The sequence below is a fragment of the Zeugodacus cucurbitae genome, chromosome 3 (assembly GCF_028554725.1).
Source record: "Zeugodacus cucurbitae isolate PBARC_wt_2022May chromosome 3, idZeuCucr1.2, whole genome shotgun sequence".
NCBI classification, from domain to species: domain Eukaryota; kingdom Metazoa; phylum Arthropoda; class Insecta; order Diptera; family Tephritidae; genus Zeugodacus; species Zeugodacus cucurbitae.
Window position 1 is genome coordinate 58,506,454 of NC_071668.1, and position 16,886 is coordinate 58,523,339.

General features: G+C 32.6%; 1 protein-coding gene and 1 long non-coding RNA gene across 8 annotated transcripts in view; one reads left to right on the forward strand and one right to left on the reverse strand.

Moving 5' to 3' along the window:
- The window catches only part of LOC128920403 (uncharacterized), a 323,959-nt gene that overhangs the window by 59,282 nt on the left and 247,791 nt on the right, over positions 1-16,886 (forward strand). The gene's annotated exons all lie outside the window — the stretch shown is intronic.
- The window catches only part of LOC105218237 (sodium/potassium/calcium exchanger Nckx30C), a 303,455-nt gene that overhangs the window by 53,680 nt on the left and 232,889 nt on the right, over positions 1-16,886 (reverse strand). For 5 of the 7 annotated variants that reach the window (XM_054227607.1, XM_054227610.1, XM_054227608.1 and 2 more), the window contains one exon: positions 2,790-2,983. In XM_054227607.1, the coding sequence (XP_054083582.1) occupies positions 2,790-2,983 (194 nt within the window). The remainder of the gene's footprint in view (positions 1-2,789; positions 2,984-16,886) is intronic. The other 2 variants (XM_054227609.1, XM_054227606.1) reach the window with 1 other exon arrangement.

Here is a 16,886-nt window from a genome sequence, read left to right on the forward strand (position 1 = left end):
TGAACTAACCGACTTGCTATTACAAAAAATGCTTTGCATTCGTAATTAAAAATATTTTTTTTTATTTTTGGTTTTTACTAACAAATTTGTTTTGAACAAATGCATTTGACGCATGGAACTAAACATACATTTAAAACTGACAGCAAAAAACAAAATCACTTGTGAGTATAGAGAGAAATCAAAACGCGCTTATGCAGCATTAAAAGTACACAAGCGGTGGAAAATAAAATATATAGTATGTTGAGTTAATAGATGCAGCGGATAGTGTGTGACTTTTACGTATGGGCGCCTAATTACCTAAGAGAATGGGAGAGATTTGAATGCTTATGTAATGTAAATACTTAGTTTTTTATGCAATAAATGATGAAATTGTTAGCCTTATTTGTTTATTTCAAATACGCAATAGTTTTAGAGATACAATTTTTATGTAGATAACGAGTTTTCATAAGAGACATTAAGTTTATAGCATACTTTTGGGCGTGTAGCGCGGAAATTACTGTATAAATTATTTACTTCGATTAAAAGTAGCATACATTTCGGCGTTTATTGCTTTAAACTGGTTATTTTAATGTTTGTATAGATGAAAAATAAAATTTATGAACTGTCTTGCAGAAAATAATGCGAAAAATTTTCAACGGAACTCATTTTCTATAGCATACTATTAGGCGATTCACATGATTTTTTAAACGTAGTTATACTTGAAAAATTGTTTTTGATTTAATTAAAGATAGCTAATACAGTAGGCCGCCGTAATGATAGGAGTCCTTACTGGACACTGCCCGATTGGGCTACATGCGGTGAGAATAAATATTCTGACGAATACAAATTGCCAATGTTTCATGGAAGAAGGGGAGATTGAGATATTGGGACTTTCTTTTCATTGCTCAGCTTTCGCTAGACTGCGACTGAAACATTTTGATCGGACAAACTTCGGAGAACCAGTCAGTTGAACTGTCCCGATTACAAATTGGTTAGCCGTACATACTCGTGAAAGGCACAAAGCGCTTTGTCGCCACTTGTGGCATAACAAGGGACTGGTTTTAGCTGTCCAAGTAGGATCTCATGTGGCACAGGGAACAGCCCTTTTAACTAACATAACCTAATACAATAATGTGTTACTGAAACCTAATTCTATTCAACAATTTTTACAAAAAATGTACTATTAAAAAAATATTGTCTACATTTAGGCGAATATCTAATATGTGGTAAACGAAGCGACTATCTCTCACTTCACGGGGTTTTTCCAAGATTTGGCGCATGGTGAATATCTGGTCAGATGTAGATTTTCCAGGTCTAAAGGCACACTGATAAGGTCCAATCATTTGTTAACGGTGGGCTTTAGTCTTTTACACAGTACGCTCGATATAACCTTATAAGCGATGTAGAGGAGACTTATCCCGCGGCAATTGGCGCAGATTGTGGGGTCTCCCTTTTTGTGAATTGGGCAGAGTGCATTGAGATTCCAATCTGATGCATGCACCTCTCACGGGTGTCTAATATTACAAACATTTAATTGAGTCCCATTCCAGATAAGAGCTTGTCAACTTTAAATAAAAAAAGGAATTTGAGGAAAAACAGGGACTAGCGGGACTTTTTGGACTATAAGTACCAGTCGAGTCTTAAATAACACTTGTGACTCATCTTTGCTATCCCATAAGAAGAATGTAGTTTTGTCTACAAGATATATTGTAGGAAACACCGTTTTTTCAAAGGAGAGTAAGAAAAGAAATATGGACCGTGAAGACAGAAAAAAATCGATTTGAAATAGTAAAAAAAAATAGGTGTATCCAAGTGCTTAAGTTTGGAAAATTCTGCGAAGTGAATCGACAATTGATCTGGTTGGAATGGTTATATATATGTCTGGAATACTGCGGATTAGTTAGAAAGGGTGTTTTTCGAAGAAAACAGTCTTTCTAGGTATACAGTACGAAGAAATTATTTGAAAAAAAGGAGTTGATAATACATATCTTGAAAAGGAGTATTAATCAAGATATTAAAGGGTTCTTCTCTTCGATGGATTCCTAATCTGAGCTCTTCGAAAAATACGTCCAAATTATTTAAAGAAAAGGAATTGATAATATTTTGGCTTGAATTGGCTTGAATTTCTAACGATTGAGCTCTTCGAAATTGTTCGTCTATTTTATCTCGTTTTTTTTCCTTTTAAGAAATTTAATATTTACTGTTACTTTATATAATGATAGACTTTGTAAGTTACTTTATAAAATTTGGGGTTTTGGCGCCTAAAACTATGCATTTTTAATATTTTTATTCATCAAAGAAAATGTATTTTAAGTTCAAAATATGGTTGAAAAAACTTTACTGAAAGTCGAAGAAGAAAGTTCCTAACGACAAAGGAAGCTATTATATTTATATCAATTGGCGTATACAAAGATGATGACTTTTTAAAACCTTTTCCAGTGAAATATATTAATTGTTGCCTACCTTTTGGTGCTGTGTACAAAAAAAGTAATAAATAAAAAGGGGATATTTAAAATTTGGTTTTAAATATAACCCGATAACATTAAATGCAGCAATTTTTTTTTTCATATTTATTGCAATCTTTTTCCAACGAACCCCAAAAGTATGCTAACTTATTTTAATTATACGCCGTACTAACTAAAAATATGCCTACTAAATACTGTAGCAGCTTCAAATACATTACTGAACATTTTAATCGTTTGTTTTTTTTTTCACTAAATACGCACATAAATTTCATAATAAACAGTATAAGAAATTTATATAGAATAATGTTGTAAATTTGAAATTGGAACAAAACAATTGCCACTTACCGAATCCAGTGTCGTGTCAATGTTGCCATTGGGTCGATCGGCCAATGTCGTCTCCTTCAAATTGATCTTGACATGATTGGCTGCCGATGTGGTGGCGCCGCCGCGTTGCGGTTTCGTTGCATCGAGCAGTACCTTGAGCGAGGCGATCGCATGCAGTTGGGTCGCCTTCTCGTCCACCTTGCCTGGAACATCATCTTTGTCATTGTCATTGTGTGCATTTGATTTTGTTTATAGTTTATTTTCATTTTTGTTATTGATTTTTATTTATTGATTTATTGTTGTGTGCAATTTTTTTTTTTTTGGATTTCCAAATTTTAATTTTTGTGATAGTCAATAAATTGATTTGTGTTTATTAATTTATTATAATTTATATTTTGAATTGATAATTGAATTTGAGTTGCAAAAATAAGTTGCAAATTGGTTTTTTTGGTGAAATTTAAGCAAAAAAATTTCAAATATTTTTTTGTTTGAGGTTTTGGAATTGCAATTGCGTGATTGGCATATGAGCATTAGCATTGGCATTTAGCATTTTTTGCAGAGAATTTAGTTTTCAGATGCATTTGTTTTGTTTTTGTACGAAAATTTACGTTTATGATGCGTTTCGATACGATGCATATATATTTTTGGTATGCGTTTTTGCAATAGACGTTTGTTTGGTGGTTGTTTGTGTAAACGATTTTTTTTTGAAGTTTGCAAATTTTTTTTTTTACAAAATTTTATTATAATTTTTCAAATTTTGATTTCGTTACGTTTTCATTCGTTTTGTTGGAACGATTCATTACGATTTCGTACGTTTTATTTTGTGTAAACGCAAAAATCCAAGTTGAAATTAATTTAAAAAAGAAGAAAAAAAGAAAAAAATTTATCGATTAAAAATCGAAAAACGAATTGAATGCAATTTAATTGATTATTTTTAAATTTTTTACAATATTATTGTTGTTTTTGTTTTGTTTTTTTACAATAAAATTTTCAACAATTTATCATACAATTAATATAAATATAATGTACAATAGTTTTGACTATTTCAAACAATTACTCAATCGATTAATCATTGAATTAATTAACGGGCAATAAAAATTTGAAACATAAAAAGTTGCATTGATAGACTTTCATTGTTTCAAACGTTAAATTCATTCAATAATTTTGTGTTTGTTTACTAATCAGTTGGAGAGAGAGAGATAGCGTTAGAGAGACAGATATATAACTATATAAAGGTTATGAGAGAGAGATAGAGACAGTGTATGAAAGAGCGAAAGAGTAACAGTAACTAACACAGGCAACTAACGGTAGATTTATTTTACAAGTATTTATTTTTAAATTCAGTTTATGAACAATTAATGCCGCTAAACGAGCAAAACTGACTAGTTAAAGTATGCTACGGGAATGCTAGAGAGCAAGAGAGCTATATAGAGCTAGCTAGCTAAGTGGCTGAGCTAGACAGTTGATTGCAGAGCGCAGTTAGAAAATGTGGTAAAGGGAGAGAGAGAGATAGGGCAAGCGCGTAGGCGAAATGATAGAGTAGGAGAATTGATAGAGTACTCTAAGAGCGTAATTAGAGAGCAAATGCAATCAATGCCGAGAGATTTTTACTGTTCAATTAAATCTAGATCTAGTTAAAACATGAAATTCAAGTAAACTATATTATAAAAACAAGCAGGAAGAGAGATGTATATTTATAACAATATACAGAGAGAGAGTACAAGAGAGTCTAGCGCTTTGAGAGGCAGTACAGCGTGCGCTAAACGCAAATATAGACGCTAGTCGGCAACTAAATGTGGATAATATGTGTGTTAGAAACGGAGGGACAAAGAGAGAGAGAGAGCGAGAGAGTGAGAGAGTGAGACAGAGATAGAGCACAACTTGCCAATTGCATTATTGCCAATTATGTAAGAAGTAAATCATTTTCATAAGCTATTTATTTACAAATAATGCTTTTCAAGCAGTTTAATGATTTATAAGCTTTATATTAAGACACCTTTTTAATATTTTTTTCAAATTTTAATTTCAACGAGCTTTAAAAGTGTTTTGGTAGAGGAAATCACTAGTAAAACTTGCATAGCATTGCTATCGAGCTTTTTTGCGCTAACACTAAGAGAACTACAACTAATTTTACTAGAAAAAAAAAAAAATAATTTCACTACTTTTTGTTTTTGTTTTTGTTTTTCTTGATTTATTTTCATATTTACCACGCCACGGCCAAACTTTAGATTTTCGCTTTTCATTATTCATGTGTTCTGTATAAATGTATAACTATGTTTTTTGTTTTTTTTTTTTTTGTTTTATGTACTTATGTGTGGTAAGCGTTTGCCTGCGTGTGGTGCGTCTCTGTTGAGTGAGTGCGTGCGCGCATGAGAGTGAGTGTATTGTTTTCCTCAGTGTTGGTTAGTCTACTTTTCAGCGTAACTTTCACTGATTTTGTGTTTTGCTGCAGGATTATGAGTGCTTGGAGTGAGGAAGCTTTTTTTGATTGTGGTTGGGATTTAGGAGTGGAGCTTTTTTGTTGTATTATGTATTGTTTTTTTATATCAATTATAGTTGAATTTAATAGTTTGTGTTTATTTTTGTGTGTATGAAAATGAAAAGTTTATGATTTTTGCTTTTTTTATTTTTGTGAAAAGTACTTTTTCTTCTCTTTGTGCTTTCAAAGCTTTTTTTTTTTAATTTTACTTTTGCGAAAGCTAGGGACTCACTACAGGAAATGTGGCTAATACTTGGTTAGTTTACTACGTTTTGGTAATATTTCATTATTATTTTGACGCTGTAAATAACTGTATAAAATATTGATTTGACTTGTTTTTTTTTTAAGCAAGTGTAAATAAAAATTATTAATATATTAGTAAGCAGTTTGAATTGCATTGTGTTAGTACTTATGAAAGCTCGTTATTTGCAAGCTTAAGCCTGTGCGTAAAAGCTGCGTGAAAGCTGAACGTTGGTGGATTTTGTGGTAACTTTATAATACTTTGAATCTCTTAGCGATGGTGGCATTGTTTTCATTGAGTAAGGGATAACTAAAATAAATTGGTTGGTTGAGACTACAAAGACTACTTTATTTTTTATGTTTATTAGTTATTGATAATAGTTGTAGATATATTTTTAGATTTACTGTAAACATTATTAGCTTAGAAATAATTACCTATTCTTAGGGAGAATTCTATAAAAATGACTACAAAAATTGTGTACTAGTAATATACAAATTACTTTTACAATATTATTTGCTTTAGTAAATCTTCAATAGTTGAAAAAGAGTTTGCATATTGAAACACATTTTTGATAAATTTCGATCAATTCAAATTTTCATATTTACCCATAAAAGTATGCAAGACAATATAATTTGTTCTATTTGTTTCAATATCATTTGACAGAGTTTAGCAAAAAGTTTCGATAGGCGAGGTTTCTAAAAGATTAGGCACGGATAGGGTTGATCTAAACTCGTATTATAATATAAACTCAGTATGTTAACATACCATTTGATATGAGATCCCGTGTTATAATTTAATAGAGAAAATATCGGATTTGTAATGGTTAGTGATTAATATTTATTTCCAATTTTTTCAAAAAATGTAATAACTAGTCACGAATTTTGAAGAAATTTGGAACGGATATGGAGCCTACCTAATAAAGTTTAAGCTCTCCCTTCTGGTCTGGATTCCAATGAGCTTATTTAAGTTGAAATTTGATATGATTGTTTTTCGACAAGGTAAAATTGAAGAACTTTGAAGAAGTTTTGTTAGTCATGCTAGATACCTATAGATACATTGGTCAAAGAGCTTCAGCATCACTTCCTGTTATTATCTCTGTTGTTTCTTTTTATTAATTTTTCTCATTCTTCATTGATAAACTAATTCACCTCGCGTAATATGGTTATTTCGAGTCTTGCTCTCGAAATTATTTAGAGTTAAAGGACTGTAGGGAGCAAGAGAATTTCAGTTAAAAGTCTACTTAAGTTTCAAGTTATTTGCAAAGATGGCAGTATAGTTCAATAAAATGTTGGACGCTTTCTGAAGATTTTCCAATTTTTAAACGTTCTTCTATCAAACAGGTATATTAAGAGAACTAGCCAAAAAAAAAATCGAATGTTGTATACTTTTTAATGTGGTTTAACTTCCTCGATGGGTTCGAAAGAAGAGCTTTATAGTCAATAGGTAAGATTCATTAATATTAAAGGTTAGTTCTTAATATACAAAGCTGTATTAAGACCCTATATTGCCAATAAAAGCTTTAAATATGCAAACATTTTAAATTATTTCTTATTTTCTATAATAATATTTACAGTAATAGGTATATATTTATGAACTAACTACGAATTATTTAAATACTAAATAAAATAACTAAATGTCATAAATTTGTATTGTACTTAATTACATATGAATTTACAAACATAACTAACTATTAATATTTGAACCAATACAGAAAGCACATACAGTAATATGAAACGCAATACATATATACACAAGGTTGATTATAATATATTTATAAAAAACGCAAAAATATTCCTCGAAAGCTCTTCGTACCATAAGCGCTCAGATATGAAATTAAGGCAAATATATTAAAAAAGCTTTAATTTCAAAGAAACACGGATTATTCGATGGTAGTTATTTAGAGTTACTTCACAAAGTAAACTAGCTTTTATTTGATCAAAAAATGCTAAGGAGCTTTCGTAAGCTCTTGAGGTTAAGCTGCGGAATCCATCAATTTTGTTACTTCTTCTTCTTCTTTTAAATAACGGTATAATTGATCAGTAAATTATTACTGTATAAGAAAGCTTAAAATTTTGGAAAATTATCTCCATATGCAATATACAATATACAATTATACCTCCACATCAAAGCTTTAAAAATATCAAAGTTTAACAATGAACTCTTAAAGAATAGCAAAAGAAAAAGTTATAGAAACAAAAACGTGTCAGCACACTTGGAATAAATGAAGATCGCTAAGAGCTCGAAATATTCTGAAGAGCTCAAAATTCTAACACAAAATGCCGTTCGAATGGTACAAATTTAATTCAGTCAAAATTTGCAATTTGCTAATATACTATTTACTATTAAAATAGTATGGAAAAAGCTTTCTTCTCATAAAAAGTGAAATAATGTTTAAAAAAGCTTTTAATCACTGCCATATAAATATAGTTTCAATTTACCTTGAAAGTAAAGACTCTTAGAAGAAGGAACATAAAAAAGCTGCATAAAAAGCTTTAAAGGACTTAAAAAGTTGCTTGAAATATTAAAGATCTTTCTTTATCTCTTCGCTTTTTAAATTAATTTCGCAAGCTAAGAAAATATGTCCTTGACCTTCAAATAACTAACATTTGATATAATGGCACACATATATATACATATTAATTAAACCACAAAAGCTTCTCATAAACAAACAGCAGTAGATACCAAGTAAAATATAAACCTTCACTTAGTCTCTGCGCAAATTAGTTAAATAAATAAATCTCAGTGTAAATAATTTAGCCGAGCAAGTTGTAAGTGCCAAATATCCACAAAAACATAAAAAAATGGCAGAAAATTTCGGAAACTTTTGGTGCTATTAATTTTTTCTCTGTTGTTTGGTAATTTTTAAATTACACTTTTGACTTTACAAAACCAACGGCGACAAACATAAATTTCACTGTAATTTATTACATTTGGCCTCCTGCCACGAAGTGACAGCGGCAGTGGTAGTGTCTGCTAAGCCAACAATGAGTGGGCTGTAACGGTTTACGCCAGCTGTGACGCCCCGAAATGTAAGAAACTCTGACACACACACACACCCACCGAAAAATACAATACAATTAGAAAATATTTAACTATTTAGCTGTTTGTTGGGTGGACAGTAAAATATGGTGGCACGAGGCGTCCGCAAGCTATTCACTTGCTTGGCCCTTAGAGGTCAGTTTTGTGGTGTTGAAGTGAATTTCGTAAATATTCATAAATCTCTGTAGAGACTAGAGACCGCAAATTTATCTAATGGCAAATATTTGGGCATTTGTTTATGACTGTGTGTTTGAGTAAAATACCCTGTAGGAAAATGTGAGCGAATTTAAAAATTTTTGGAAATAAAAAAGTAAAGCTTTGGGAGGCTGAAAAATGTGGTATCAGTTAGCAATAATAACGTTTCGCTTGTTAATGGATACGAGTTTAAAAGATCCAATCATGGCATTCCGCTCCAAAGTGTTCAAAGGATCGGTTCGTCTATCTTCAAATCATAAACTCGTTGTATTTTATGATAAGATCGAAATCATTAATGTGAGTTAAGAAGGTCCAATAATTGCGCTCGGTTCCGAAGTTTCCAAAGTGGTGTTTCGGCTATCTCCGAATCATAAACTCATCGAATTTTATGAGAAGAGTTAAATCATTAAGGTGAGTTAATAAGATCTAACAATTGTATTCGGTTCCATAGTATTCAAAGTCGTCGTTTGTCTATCTATGAACCATAAACTCATTAAATTATATGGGAATCTGAAATCTTCAACGTGAGTTAATAAAATTTAACAATTAAAGTTGATTTCGTAGTGGCCGAAGTGGTGGTTTGTCTATACCCGAACCATAAACTCATTGAATTTACATTAAAAAGACCGAAATAGTTAACGTGAGAGGATCTAACGATTGCATGTGATTTCTTAGTGTCCAAAGTGGCGGTCTGTTCATCTCTTACCCTAAACTCATTGAGTTTTAAGAGAAAACCGAAATAATTATTATGAGTTAAAAGGATCTAACACTTGCATTCGGTTCCGTAGTGTTCAAAATGGTGGTCTGTCCACCTCCGACCCATAAACTCATTGTATTTTATGAGAAGAGTTAATAAGATCTAACAATTCAATTCGATTTTATAGTGCTCAAAATGACAGTCTGTCAATATCAGAACCATACACTCATTGAATTTACATTAAAAAGACCGAATTAGTTAACGTGAGAGGATCTAACGTTGCATTTGATTTGGTAGTATCCAAAATGGTGGTCTGTTCATCTCCAACCCATAAACTCATTGAGTTTTAGGGGATGACCGAAATAATTATTATGAGTTAACAGGATCTAACAATTGCATTCGGTTCCGTAGTGTTCAAAATGGTGGTATGGCCATCTCTGACCCATAAACTCATTGTATTTTAAGAAAAGATAAATTTTATAGTGCTCAAAGTGGCAGTCTGTCTATATCCGAACCATAAACTCAATAGGCTGGTTGGGACGGTCTCAGAAACCATTCTAACCTTCCATATCCAAATTTTTTAAAGATTTTGCTTATAGTCCATTATGTGAGTTAGACTTAGACAAGTGCCTTGAGTATGTCGCTACCATACGACGGGTTCGTAAGCTCAATTTACAACTAATATTATGTAACAACTTATATTATAGAGCCTAGAGCAGTTGTCTTTTATTAGGACTTTGAAGCCTGATATTTGGTGCCATCTAGTGGCAGCTTTAATGAATGTAATGAATTTCTCATATGACTTCATGAATATTCAAAAATGTATTGCGTCTAACATTCCTACTGGCCACTTCTCCACCAAGAACTATGCATATTTATGTCTAAATATAAATATTCCCTTTTCTTTATCTTTATGCTAATGTGCTGGCGCGCTGCTCATAATTTATCTACATCTTTTGGCATATTAAATTCTTGCTGGTATATATATGCCACTAACTTTGAACGTGCTGGAATTTTGGCAGCATTTCAATTGTGGCACCCGAATTACTGGTGCATAACGCCCGCTGACGCCACTTTTCGACCTTAAGCTTTCATTTGTGTGACAAAAACAAAAATCTAAAAAAACGATGAGAAACGAATAAACAGCAGAGGAATTATATTTATATATACAGTAGAATGCAATTCTCGCTGTGATAATTGAATTTGCAAAATGCCATAGTTGAGCGGAAAATATGCGCTATTATGGGGTTTGGAGGGCGAGAGCGAGAATAAAAATATTTTCATTTGTTAAATAGAAGCGCAAAAAAGGACTCACAGCACAAAGCGAGGAGTCGAATAAATGACTAAACTGTACAACTATGAGTGAGTGCTTACGATGTCTTTGTATGTCTGAGTGTGTGTGTATGACGGCACGCTGGGAGTGAGTAGTCAGTATAACTATGTATGTGTGCCTGCTGCTGCTGTTCTTCCCATTGGCATGAGCATGTCATTTGCGAATTTAGCGTGCACTAACAGACGTACAAAGATATCTGTAGAGTCATACACACACACAAAATGACAGCTGAATGCCATTGCCAATGGCGCTGTCAGTTATTTTATCAATGGCTGCCGCTGTCGTCGTCATCACTGGAATTTGTAATCGACATTATACTGACACGCCGACAACGTAGTGTATTGTGCGGCGGAAGAGAATAATGGCAGCGCATATTAACTGCGAGATTTGGTGTACCAGCTGTTTTGTTGCTACTCTTCTACACTTCAGCTGCATTTTTGTTAGAAAAAATTGTACATTTCACTGCTGCTCTTCAACAAACTATTCATTTTCACTATTTTTCAAGCGCTACAATACGCTTTTCAGCTCATATTTAGTGTAGAGACATACACATATATAAATGTTAGCATACATTTGTGCGCCAGTGTAGTTGTGACAAATGATAGTTGTCAATTTAAAGCACACTTGATTAATGACAATCGAAAAATGCCAACACGATTGTGTTTATATATTACAGTCATATAGCTATAGAAGAGTATATTACTTGAAATACATAGCACTATTGCGCCCTTAAATTCTTTGTTTATCAAAAGAATTGGAAATATTTTCATAGACTTGTATCAACTTAATTGCTGGGATTTATTATAAAGTGTTGCTGTTTTAGACAATTAAGTCATAAAATGTCCGAAACATTTGCCACAAAGTAAAAAAAACTTGTATTTTTATGTAAATATTTTGAAATATCATTTTATTTTATGCCAGTCGCAAAAATTTAAGTTATAAATTAGATAGTGCAGATCTTTGGCAACTAAATGAAAGCCAAAGGTGTCTTACTCGTGTTTATTGCCTGGTTTCAGAAGTGTCATTTTCTTCAACAGCTCGTCTTTTTCGAGTATGTCTTTTCAAAAACTAAATTCATTCGAATATATCTATAGTCGTTCCATTAATAAAATGATTATTATACGCTCTATTTTTAGGGTCTAAAATTAAAAAAAAAAAATATGTTTAAATTGCCTATAATTGTTCAATTTATTTGATTAAAAATCTGTATAACTAGTCAATTAGGTGAAGAAATTAAATTTTCTGTTAATTCATTAAGATAAGTTTTCACATACAACTCACTTAATCTGAACGTCACTATCACTTTAGCTCACTCAATAAGTAATTGACAGCTGAGAATATTCAGACCCAATCAATTAAGCTCATACAATTCGAAACACTTCGTTTTATGTACTTATTAGATAAGTACGAATTCCTTATTTTATTAAATTTTCAATTAAAATTTTCATATGAAAACTGCTAACAAATTTACATTCAATTAAGTAATTTATTTGAAAGTAGTTCTTTAACTAAAGCATATTTTTTATAACTGTTGATCTTCTAATAAATTGTTGATTTCTCTTTTCTACTGAGGAGAATTGGTAGAATAGTTGGGGAAATTCAACAAAAATTTCTTGACAATTGAGAACTAATTGATAATATGTTAATTACCCTACTTTAAGGAAAATTTGGTAATAATTAAAAGTTAATTGAGCTTAAATTGTGATTAATAGAAGATTGATATAATGAAAAAATTGCATTAAACACTAGAAGCAATTAGTTTTTTAGCTAAGTAATTGATAGAAGATACATTTCTGCTTTAAAAAAATTACAAAAATGTATTGGTAAATGATCACAATTAAAAGTTAATTGAACTCAATTAATTTAATGAACTGAAGTTGATCAGTAGAAAAATTGCAGAAGATAATTCGAGTTCTTTAAAAAGCTTTTAATAATTTATTTTAATTCTAAATGTAAACTTTTGATACTTCTGACGACATTGTTTCACTTGAGTTACATTTCTCAAGCCATTATCTGTTTGAGGATAGTAAATAGATTTACAAAACATTAGAAATCATTACAAGAGCTTGAGCCTCTTTAAGAAAATATATTTGACGTTTACTCTTTTCTTTCATATTCTAAATTGCTTTAGTCTTAACTTCCCTCACTTAAAGTTTAGTCAACACCGATATTTTGAGACACATGTCCATAAGCTTTTGACCTTATTTGAAGTTGAATTTGTGAAAGGGTAGTGTTTTACAATATTCGACTTTCAAGGTCATTATGATTGACTAGAAGTATTATTGGTTTCTCCGTCTATACGGAGCTTCGTTCGTTTCATTTCGTCACCATGCAATCATACGCCCTATAATAATTATAAAATCATAACAGAGCATTCGACATTTACATATAAATTTCCTTTGAGTTCATTGATTTAAAGAACTAGATCGTCCTGAACTGAAATTGGTAAGATATATTTATGATTTTAATTATTAGGCTTACAAATTACAACTTTGCTTCCGCCGTTTTCCAATAGATGTCTCTAGGGTCAAGCACTGGCCGATTAAATCGATTTTTTTTGTATCGATCATGGACATTTGTGTCAACATTAACCCAACAAAATATTTGTAGAGATCTGTTTGCATCCCAAACTTATTCTCAACTGAAATTGTCCCTTTTTGAGGCGAATTCTCGACGTATAATAATCTGAAAATTCTATAAAATACCAGCAGAAACTAGTGCATCCTTACTTCCTTGCTTTGATGTCTATTTAACCGCAAAAAATTCCACCACTCCTTTCGAATTTTTTCTATAGCTTGCAAAGTATCCAGCTCCACATACTTAATGCCACTACTCCCCAACTTACTTCCAACCCACTTTGGAAACTTCTTACAAATTTCTTAGTCTCTATTTGTTTTACACTACGCTACTCCTTCCCTATACACTTTCCGGCCTTTGTTTTTTACGATATTATTTTCTGCCTACGGCTTGGATTTGCGGCCATTATCAACTTCCCGGCATTGAGCCGCCCTTTTGTGTAGCACTCCGCCCACCGAGCACGCACACAAACGCACATGCGATTCTTTCGCTTTGGAGAGTAGTTAATGTGTTTAAAAGTACCATAAAATCCAGCCGTCTCATTTGGCCAACCTTTTAAGCAATTTCACATAATGATCGTCGGCCGAAGGCCATTACGGCGTCACTTGCCCTCGATTTTGTTTGCCTTTTTACTACTACTTCCCTTTATGTTTTGTTTTTCTCTTCTACTTCCCTTTATGTTTTGCTTCTTTCTTTTTTGTTTTGTTTTTTTTTCTTCTTTTTTTTGCATGCGCACGCTAACATTTCTTGACGAAAAGCGTAATTCTGCGTTGAAAGAAACGCAAATCTGCGCTTTGATTACTCACATTGATGGCGAACTTTAAGAGCGCCTTTGTCGTGTTCTGGCTAATTTATGTTTCAAAGCAGGTTTGTTTGTGAGTGTGTGTAAGGCAAAACTTACATAATGACAAAGCCTGCGCCGGCTTAAGTTGCCCTAATCATGACGCAATCAATGTCAAATCGCTTTTAATATGTCAATGACATAAACACATTTTGGCAATTTTTTATTTGTTTGTATTGCGATACGGTTGTTTATTACTTTTTTCCCTTCGCTTGTGGTACGTCATCGTCAGCTTTACGCTGCTTAAGTGAGTTTGAGTAATGGGTCGGCGCGCTTAAATGTATGCTACATTTCTTTGCTTCTATTCAATAAGTTGCCTACTTTTGGTATATACCCTATAGGAAGTTTCGATGGTTTCGATTTTATGCGATGCCCAGCGCTAGTTACTAGTTCTCATAGATATTTTTATACTCTCGCAACATTGTTCTACAGAGTACACTAGTTTTCTTAATACTAGTAAGGCCTAAAACCTTATTTACAGTTGAACTTCCCTAACCCGAATCACCATAATCCACAAAGAAACTTCGAGTTAGATAGACTTCCGAGTTACGGAAGGTAATTTGTATGAAATTTGACTTATATTGCCAATTCAAGAGTTTGAGTTACGGAGAACTTCGAGTTATAGAAGTTCGAGTTAGGGAAGTTCAACTGTATATATAGGTTTATATATAGATATAGGGCTATATATACTAAAGTGATTAGGGTGACGAGTAGAATTGAATATCTTGATGAAACTTGTTCCTTGGGACAGTGAGAGAGTTGCTATTGAAAATGGGCGAAATCGGACCATTGCCACCCCCGCAAAATGTCGAAATCTGAAAACCAATGAAGATAGCGGAATACAACTTTACACAAATCCTGTATTTGAGATGTGGCATCACTTGTGGAAAAATTGTCGAAATCGGTGTTTAACTTTTCAAGAACTCAGATATCGAACATGAAGAACTCAGTGCCTAATAGTATGTTTACATATGAAAATAATCTCGTTCTAAGCTCGTTCAATAATCTAACCGTTATAGCCAAATGAGATTATCAGTTGTCAAATGTGTTGCATATGTTGTTGTATTACACATATTTTTCACGCTGTCGGTCATTTTTGTTTACATTTTCATTTGACATAAACCTAGGAATAACACTGGAAATCTAGTTGTATAAAACGAGATAATTTTATAATCTCGGATATCCAGAGAGGAATTTTGTATGGGAAATCCCGTTTCTTAATTACAGATTATAGAGTTAAGCTCGTAAATGGAGATAATTTCGTTATATGCAAACATAGTATGAGAGAAATATTTCACCGAAAATATCGGTAAAACTCTCAGGTATTACATAATAATTCAGATGGATTCTTTTTCTTCTAATAGTGTGTCTCTGTACCAAGAATGGTTAAGATCGGGTCATAACTTCTCCTTGCTACCATATACGAAATTATCGGTTTTTTTTCAAAAATAAGTTGGTCTTTATTTTGCATATATCGGCTAATATGTGAGATATCTTAGCAAAATTAAGGGTGAGTGTATAGTTTTGAATATAGAGTACCTTGAACTTAGCCTTTCCTTACTTGTTTTGTTACGTGTTTTAACTACTAAAAATCTATATGTGACAGCAGCGACTAAGTCATCTATTTATAACTAAATATTAATAGTTAGTCTTATACATATATTATACAACGTGTTTTCAAAAAGTAACGGGAATATAAAATTTCGGGGGTTTGAAGAGTCGTCATTGCATATTAGGTCAGTAGCCGCCGCTAGGTTAGACATGTTGTTATGAGCTTACTGATTTTCGCTTGTTAAAAGCTCACACTTCCTTACTTGTTCGTGAATTCTTGATCAAAAACAATACTGTACCGATGCCCCAGCGTTAATATTCACCAGAACGTGAGTGAAGTTTCTCTATTTTCATAAAGGGTTCTTGTTTTACAAGCATACGAGAAATCGTTGAAAGATCCAAAGGCTCTCCCTTAAAACAAGTTTAAGAAGTGTTTCGACGAATGGCAGGGGAGGGGATTATTTTAAAGGCGACAAGGTTAATGCAGAGGAATGAATTAATAATTTTTCAAAAAATGAAAATTCCCGTTATTTTTTGCACATTCCTCGTATATATGTATACATATGAATGCGACTATGTATGTATTTTAGGGATACATATACATATATGAGATATGTGTGCTCTAGTAGTGGTAATAGTAGCACATTTGAGTTCCTTACGTTTTCCTGTCCCAATTCCCTACACTCTTGTTTGCTTTCTTGCGTGGCTCAAATAATATTTTCTTCGGCGCACATGCTTCGTCCTTTCCCTCACACTACCATTCTGCAGCCTTTATTTACTGCCATCTTTAGCGGCTTGTGTGCCTGCGCCTAATGACTCAATTGATTTTGTCGTTTTCACGCATTGCTCAGCCAAGCGACGACACCTATAGAAAATACACACTCACACAAACTCATGTATGCTTTCCTATACAAACACACATACATACCATGTGATTCATGCACTAATGTGCTTTAGCTCGGTCGCATGCATGTTCTTGACTTTCTGCTGATTATGTAATCTTTATAATGATTTGTTTGCCTTCGCAAAGCGCACACACATTCTTGGCATGGCTGTGTATGCATGTGTATGAGTGCTTGTATATATGTGTGTGTGTTGGTAAGTGGGTAGTTAGGCAGTAATATCATTGTTAATGGCTTTTCCATTGACGTTAGCAATAATATTG